The sequence below is a fragment of the Halyomorpha halys genome, unplaced genomic scaffold (genome assembly GCF_000696795.3).
Source record: "Halyomorpha halys isolate HHAL.00 unplaced genomic scaffold, Hhal_1.1 Scaffold92.1, whole genome shotgun sequence".
NCBI classification, from domain to species: domain Eukaryota; kingdom Metazoa; phylum Arthropoda; class Insecta; order Hemiptera; family Pentatomidae; genus Halyomorpha; species Halyomorpha halys.
Window position 1 is genome coordinate 850,396 of NW_027105695.1, and position 8,777 is coordinate 859,172.

General features: G+C 31.7%; 1 protein-coding gene across 1 annotated transcript in view; it reads right to left on the minus strand.

Moving 5' to 3' along the window:
- The window catches only part of LOC106677274 (calpain-9-like), a gene marked incomplete at its 5' end in the record, with an annotated part of 99,039 nt that overhangs the window by 512 nt on the left and 89,750 nt on the right, over positions 1-8,777 (minus strand). The window contains 9 exon segments of the mRNA XM_067052961.1: positions 370-425; positions 3,334-3,523; positions 4,566-4,693; positions 4,829-4,925; positions 5,057-5,126; positions 5,343-5,500; positions 5,643-5,839; positions 6,775-6,947; positions 7,762-7,873. Of these exon segments, the coding sequence (XP_066909062.1) occupies positions 370-425; positions 3,334-3,523; positions 4,566-4,693; positions 4,829-4,925; positions 5,057-5,126; positions 5,343-5,500; positions 5,643-5,839; positions 6,775-6,947; positions 7,762-7,873 (1,181 nt within the window).

Sequence of the window (8,777 nt, forward strand, 5' to 3'; positions counted from 1 at the left end):
TTTATTTATTGTTATTTACAACTGTATAACATATATACAACAAGTAAATTTGCTGTAGGTGACATAGTGACATGATACAAACATGTGGAGAATCTACCCACTGATAGAACTCCAATAACATTTCTAGGGGGAGAAGATCTCGAGGCCATCTTCTTTTCAGATGCCTAGGTGGATTATTAGGTAATGAAGGAGAAGCTAGGTTAGAAACAAGTGGATTTGGGTGGTTGGGAAGTTTTCCATGGAAGGAATGGTATCTGGTTTCGGCCAAATCGTCAACATACGGGACATTGAGGTCATGATGGATTACTAAAAAATAATAAATATTAAATTATAAAATATTTTCGCAAAGTTTATGCAAAGACAACTCACCTCTTCCAGTGATATTGGGTTTCCTTTCATTTTTGTGTCCAAGCTGTGGTATCTTTCTACAAAAAAAATAATTAAAAATTCAATTGATATATTTTAGATTTGGTATTATCGCTGAATAAATAACTTTATTACATCTTCATTAAGACTAGACTAATTGACAGCTACATTTAGAAAAATCAGTTTGAACTATGTTTTTTATTAATATATAAAAGTAAAAACTCTGTATGTTTGAAAAAGATGCCCCCCTCACACTTGAATAGAAATTCACGATGCCATCTAATGGCAGATATAAGAAGTAGTAGGCTTGGCTGACCATCTTGGTATCTACAAAAGAACAGAAGAGTGAACAGCATATCAAAAGCCGCATCATTTTTGGATGAGGTAAACAATTCATGATGATTGAATAAACTGCACCCCCAGCGGATAAACTGCGGGCCCTGAAGGGGTGAATGCAGGATGAAAGAGGGAAAAGAGCACAAGAAAAGAACAAGAATGCACTTTCAAGATCTCAATAGCTCACCGTGTAACCTACAACATCTTCAACACAAGTAAACTACAGCATCTATTACTAACTAGCTTAGCCTTACTTATCTGACTTTTCAAACAGACAATTATAGCAAGTTGGTTAGTCGATGTACGATATGTCACAATCTCACAAGAGGAGATTATAACAAAAAAAAGGCAATCCTTCCCCACCCCGCTAAGACCCCCGAAGAGCGACGGTCCTATATCACTTTTGAAATATTAGCTTAAAACGGGAAGAGGAGACTTTAAGATAGTTAAATCGAGCAATATTTAAAAAACGCTGAAATAGATAAACAGCATTATATGTATTACCATTTATAATTTCATGTAACCTCATTGCAATCCAAAATCAAAAACTAAACCAAATTGTACAACCTTTTCGCAAGCTCCCATATAACCATGTGTCTTATTATTCAATAAAAAACAGGAGCTTTTCTATATTATATTACCATTCTTCATTTATTTTAAAATCGATTAAATTCAGTCCACCCCATTTCAAAACAGCACTACTATTAACATACAATTAATTTAGATAATAGCCCCCAACTTTTACTCCGGAGAATATCTAAATTATACACTGTATGAGATATAAAATGTTTGTTAAAATTACTAATAAATATTAAACCTTGCTAAAGGCAACCGCTTCCTAACACCAATATAATGACATTCTTATTTTTTTTTCTTTCACAAAACGGCCTTTCAAGACCACGTGAGTATCACTATTTTTCCGTCCTCATTTTAGCTTTTCTTCTCTCCCAGTATCTTCTAATCATTTCTGTGTGCCTTTGCTTCATCTCTTCCAAACGCGCAGCACCCTTATGTTTTTCTTTATTTGCCACAAGAACAATGATTTCTTTCAATTTTTTTCCGTACTGTTCTATGTAGCACAATATAGCGACATACTTTATATTTTACCTTTATAACATTTTTTTTTTAACGAGAAGAGAAAATTTAAATTAAAAAACTAGTAAGAAATAGTGGCGAAAATTGGAAAACGGCATGAAACCCACCTTTCACTCTAGAGTAACTTTACGTATCTTTAAAACAGACACTTATAGCAAGTAGTATTGTATGTCATAATCTCTCAAGAGGAGATCATACCAACCCACCTCACTAAACCCCGATTTGGTAAAGGCCTAATATCAACATTGGAATATTTATTTAAAATGAGAAGAGGAGACTTGAGTTGGATAAATCTAGCAACATTGAAAAAGTGGCTAAAATTGGAAAACAGTGTGAAAAGCAACTCTCTCCACCCTTGGGCAGGCTTACTTATCTAACCTTTACTAGACAATAGACCCATATAGCAAGAGGTACTGGTCGATGTACGACTTGTCACAATCTCTCTAGAAAAGATCATAACACCAAAAGTAATAGAAAGAAAACCTTCCTGGGGCACCAGCCTCCTGAACCCTAATATAGTGATTGTCTTATCTTACTTTTGAAACATTTATCTAAAAAAAAAAAGAGGAGATTTGAGTTTAAAAAATAGTTAAATCAAGCAACACTGAAAAATTGGCTAAAATAGGAAAACAGTGTGAATGGACTGCCTCTATTGGAGTGCAAGAGTAGAGGGTTTGCAACAATACCAAGTTGCAACAGGACGAACACTAAGAACCAAAATATTTTTAAAATTTTGGATTCTCATACTAAGCTCATAGAAAATTGAATAACTCAAAATTGATTGGCATTAAACTCGATAACTCGAAAAATTCAATAGCTCACAGTAAATTCAATCTCACTTCAACTTATTGAGTATTAACTATTAATTTAGTTACTTCATCTTTTTTATACTTGATTATCATGATAATTAGAACGCCTCAATAATTCATGTTTAATCCAGAGACCCTCGACAATACAAATATTAAGATTCTACTGGAATAAAAAGAGGTAGAGCTAATTGATATTGTAAAATATATTAGGTAATAACATCTTTTTGGGAGTGGGTAGCTTATTGGTAAGACACTGTGCTATTATCTCAAAGCACGCAGCTGAGGTAAATAATAATTTTTTGTTTCCCTGTAGCCGTAATTCAGACCTCTGAGTTTGGTAGCTCTCCAGGATGCACCCAGCTTCATAAAGTGGGTAAAAATCGGGCACTTGAGCCTGATTCTGACCAAATCACCTCCTTGCACAACTGTAGGTCTAGTAACAGTACTTTCTTACAAAGTACTGGACCCCTGACCCTTCATGAGTTGTAGCGGTAGAGATTTAATAAATTTTCTTTAATAATAACTGTTTATTTTAATGGAGTTAGATTTCAATAGATTGTTTATTTTTTAATAATATATAGGAATAGAACTGCAAGTACTACAATAATGCAATAGGAATAAGAAACAACTTAAGGGGAGAACCTTGCATTGTTGTGTTGTAGAATTATATTACATCATGACCAAAATAAATCAGAATCAATTTGTATAAAATGATATTTTGTTTTACCATGCGCTAGATGAAGCCGCGCCATAGCCATGACAAAGCATTCCGCTGATAGTACAGTGTTCCTTGCAAAGCGGAGGACGAGGCACTCGAGAACTTTATTTGATACTGTGCTTCCAGCCTCCCAGAGGAGTGCTCGCAAGTTGTAGCTAGATGTTTTGCTTCCGCAACGCTCAAATTTTTCAAAAGCTATCTGCAATTATAAAAAAAAATCACTAAATTACTTACTTATATGCAATTTTAAAATGTTTTAAACAATTCATATACACTTGAAACCAGAACTCTATTGGACAAATATTTTTCTCAATTATTCAAACAATAGGTAACTATAATAAGCAAACCTAAAAAATATGAGAAGATTGGGATGTGGTGAGAAAATATACACAAATAAATAAAATTTATTTATTTATGTTGATATTTTGACTTGAATTTCAGCCTTTTATCAGGGCTGACCAAAACATAACAAGATAGCAATCTTAATTCAGAGAAAAGGAAAGTAATAACAAATAAATTTGGAAATACACATAACAATAAATTAAGTAGATATTAAAAGAAGGTAAAATATAATATTTTAGGGGTACGAATTATACAAAATAAATGATAAAAACAATTATTATAAAACAGAGAGTGTTCAAGTAAATAAAACATTTTCTTCTACATCTTTCATCATGTTTATTTCTTTATTTACTTGAACACTGTCTGTTTTTTAATATTTTTTTTTTATCATTTATTTCGTATAATTCATATCCCCACATTATTATATTTTATTTTTTATTAATATCAACTACTTAATTTTTGGTTACGTATATTTCCAGAATTGTTTGTTATTATTTTATTTTTCCCTGAATTAGGGTTGTTATCTCATTTTGTTTTTTCAGCCCCGATGAAGGACAGAAATTCAGACTGAAACGAAATAAATAAGATTTGTTGTTAAGTCATTAGTGTATCATTACTGACTGCACCCCTATCTTCTCCTCATATTATGTCTATTTCAAAATTTCTTGCAGCAAGTAAAACACTACACTTACTTTTTTTTGGACTTACAATACTTTTCCAATCTTTCTAGAAATAAAAGTTGTGTTTATCCATTCATTTATTAAGTCTATGAATAAATAATACGGTAAACTAATAAGTAATACTGACATTGTACTAAGAGCCAAGATTTAATGTATGATAAAAATCAATTATTTTTCAGTTGATAAACAATTTAAAGATATCGTAGTATTATTTCATACCCTCCAGAAGTGAAGCATATGCATCAGAATGGGAATGTCGAGTTTATTGACTCGTCCGCTGATGTTTACGTCCCTTAGCATAATGAGGCTTTTGCAGAGTTCAAGGGAAGGTTTCTCCAGCAGGTAGGCTATAAATACAAACAAAAAATCAGAACAAAGTTTTTAATTATTGCAAATAGTTAAAGGAGTCATATTATACAGCCTGTTGAAAATCATAATGGAATCTAGTAGTACCGGGATCAATATTAATAAAAAGGAATTACCTTTCCAGTGTGCTTTTAATATTTTGTGCAGCTGGTTGACATCTACTTCTGGAGGGTATTTCAATAGCAGCTTGGTTACCAATGACTTTCCGTCGGGCTATTAGATAAAAAGTAGTTCATAAAACAAATGTATCCTCATTATGAAATAATTCATAGAATATAAATGTATTTAGAATAATAATTAAGTAACTATGATAGCAGACAATGAATTAGGTAGATAATAATTACCATGACAAATGCATCTTCAAGAAATTCGGTTGAAATATTTCTAAAGACCATATTATCTTCATTCACTTCCCTGAAACAAAAAATATTTCTTTTACCTACCAAATACCCATTCTTGGAGAATCATTAGAACTGTAACTGTATAAATAAGAAGGCTACTGAATTTCTTAGAAGGAAAAATCATCAGAAAATAATTTATTAATGATTTAAATTAAATAAATAAAATCTTTTCTTTTTTATACTCCATAAACAAGAAATTTCATAAGTAAAAGAAAAAAATTTAAATTACCAGATATTGCTTTGTTAATCTGTCAGGATCCTAAGCAGGAATTTCCCATCACAGTTGGGAACATTTGTTTGAGGTACAATGATGTAATCTCCCGGAGGGAGGGTGAAAAAAGTGACAACTTCTCGAGCAATGGAATGGTTTGTAACATCCAGAGGTTTCTAGAAACATAATTGAAACAAAATTATTCATATAAACCTCATCAAACAAATTCAAAATTTTAGCATTGATTAATTTGATTTAAGACTGATATTTAATAAGATTTTTATGGTATATAATGAAAACAATATCTTCACGACGAACCTGTTGTGAGACGAAATGAGGTGTTAGCCTGGGCATGGAAGGAGGGACTTCGTAGACCGCAAAGCCAATAGCATAAAGCTGCCTAGGACTAGTAGGGCTGGTGTCGTAGTCTTGCGTTACGGAAACAACAACATGACACTTGTTTCCCGTCGATCGTGGAATCAGGATGTGAAATTGCGGATTCATAGCAGTAGTTTCTGAAAACATAACAAATAATAAATTAATATAGTAAAGTTAATATAATCTCTCTATTATACAAAAAAGTTTTTAGTGATCATCATGTAATATTTTATTTTACTCTCTCAGCGAAATGAAAACTTAAAACTAGACGATGAGTTGAAAACTTAAAACTAGATGGTTAGTTGAAAACTTAAAGCCTGAACAGATACAAAAGAAAAGGAAGGACAATATAACGTACAATGAAAATATTAGAACTAAAAGGCACAAATTGATGTTGGGCTAATATGAAGCTGGGCAACAAATTGAATATTTGGACAACAGTGGTTTAGAAAAGGTATTTGAATTCTGTTATGCTTTGACATACGAAGGGGAAATGTTTAGGTCGAAAATAACTGCTATCACCAAGGTAAAATGAAACTACCACCTACAAATGATCTCTAAATTTCACACCAGAAAACTTGGTGATACATTTGCTGGTCTCGGAACAACATTGGGCAGAAGAAATTTTCCACAGCTGTCCTTTAGAGATTGAGAGCAGAAAAAGTGACCAGCATGAAAGAAACAAGAAACGACAAATGACCATGAGTACTATGTGAAAATAACCATAAGGTGGCACTCAGGCATTTCTCTCCATGAAATAATGCCTAACTGTAGTACTCTGGAGAATAAAGAACAGGTTTAGAAAGGTGGTTTTAGTGGGTGAAAATCCCAAACACATATAAGTATACGACCTTCTTAAAAAAGAAGAAAAAACACACACACCTATGTATCGCTCTGTAGCGATTTAAATTAGTTGGTTATGTGTACTCAGAAGATCTAAAAATGTGTATTTCAATTGAAAATTCAGAGACAAAATTGTTCATAATTGAAATATTACCTCTAAATATGTTTCATATAGATGTAACAGAAAGTAAAAAACTTTTTTGGGCCAGATACGTAAAGAAAAAATTACCTGTGAAGTTTGGCCCCCCGCCAGCATTATATCCACTGCGCCACCTCCTCCTAGCGAGGACAGCCCTCCAAGGCTGACGGTCTTGGAGTCCTGGTTCAGACATCCAATCATCGGGCCCAATGTGTACCAGGTCAAGGTGAGTGAAATGCTTAGCAAAGTCATCAAAGGACATCCTGGAAATAATAAAATAGATTTAATTGATACAGTTTAATTTCAGTAATCCGAGCTTCGGTACTCTGAGCACTGAACTAGCATAAAAAAAAAAGAAGTTATTTTTTTGACAAAACTCAGCAGGTAATAACAATTTTGTTTTTAAATAAAAGAGTATATGTATAATGTATATTTAAACTTCTCAATCCATAGGCACGTTATAGTAATCACTCTGAAAATTGAAAAGGGAAATTTTTAAAGTTTCGATATTGGGTAATCTAGTTCCTATGGAAGGGTTCATAATTTATTTTGTTGGAATTAGAAATAAGTAGTATCTATTGTATAAATCATTTGATTCTGTAAAACAAATTTAATTAATAGTAGAAATATGTATAATACAAATTTTGTTGGTAAACTCATTTTTTTTATTACATTTTAAATAAATCCATACAAAGAGCATTTTTTATTTTTATTTATGCTTTTATTTTACTTATAAATGAACAAATCTAATCATCACTGGGGACATTATTTGGTATTGAGGACAAACATTACTGGGGATGTAAACATTTTTAGTAGAAAAACATTTTTTACAATTTTTTAAAACTCTGAACTGTCAAATTTCAAAAAAAAAAAGTTAAAAAAATTAAAATATTTATGTATATTCATATTGCTGAATTTTTTCACAGTATTTTTCCTTAATTTTTCTGTTTTATAAACTTTTCAGTAATCCGAACACGACCCTACAGCAATTAGTTTGAATTACCGAGATTACACTGTAATAGATTAAATCCAACAGTAATGCTTTGAAATATTCTAATATTAAATTAAATACCATACCAAAACTCTCCATCATTTCTGACTCTGATGGATAACAGTTCCTTGTCCCTCTCGTTGAGTGAGTCCCATTCCCAGGACCTCTCTGACCACGGGCCAGTCCATTCACCACGACCTACGCAATATAATTGTAATTAATACTCAAAATCAAAGTGTCATAGAAAAAAAAATCATCAAAATCAAAAAGATAAAAAAAAATAAAAGCGATGAAAAAAAAAAAATAAAATAAAAAAAAAATCATATTCTATTATTATATATTGTTACCTGTTTACTTGTTATGCTTATGTATTGTAAGATTAAAAAAAAAGTTTGATTAGATTATAATAAGTATGCTGTGTAGCTAGCGCCCCAATGAACCTGTTCAGCATCTTTGTTGTTTTTGAACAAAGTTTTTCCTCTTATCATTAACAAAAAAGTTTGGTCATGTTCATTGAAACCAATTAATATCAATCTTTAAAATTTTGGTTCTGTAAATCTATAGTATTTAATATGAAATAAGGTGAGTCTGAAAAATTACAGACTACATAACCTAACTTACCATTCACTGATGAACTGTTTGGAATCCTTTACTTGTGTCATAGGTTGCCATAATGAAATAAAGATTATTCTAACCAATTATTTTAGCATTAATTTTGACTAGGAATGGTCAACATTAATAACTAGAGGTAGTTTAAAGTCTGAACCGATTCGGTCATCACTATATTGGGACTAAGTGGACCGATGTGGCAGAAACACTCACTATGATGTGTAAATTTTGCGACAGCTACTAAAAACTATTTTAATCCACTTGTAATGTGGATAATGTTAAAAATTTTGTCTTAAAAATTATCCTAAAATATTGGAATATTGTTGATGGACCATGTGTAGTATATAAAAGGAAGATGGTTCGGTCCTGGTCAAAATAACTCAAAAAGTAATAAAACTATTTATTATGATTCAATGTTTCGTCCCACTTTGCAGAGCTTCATCACGGCTAAAAAGGATACAAACAACTAAAATAATGTAACAAAGTATTATTA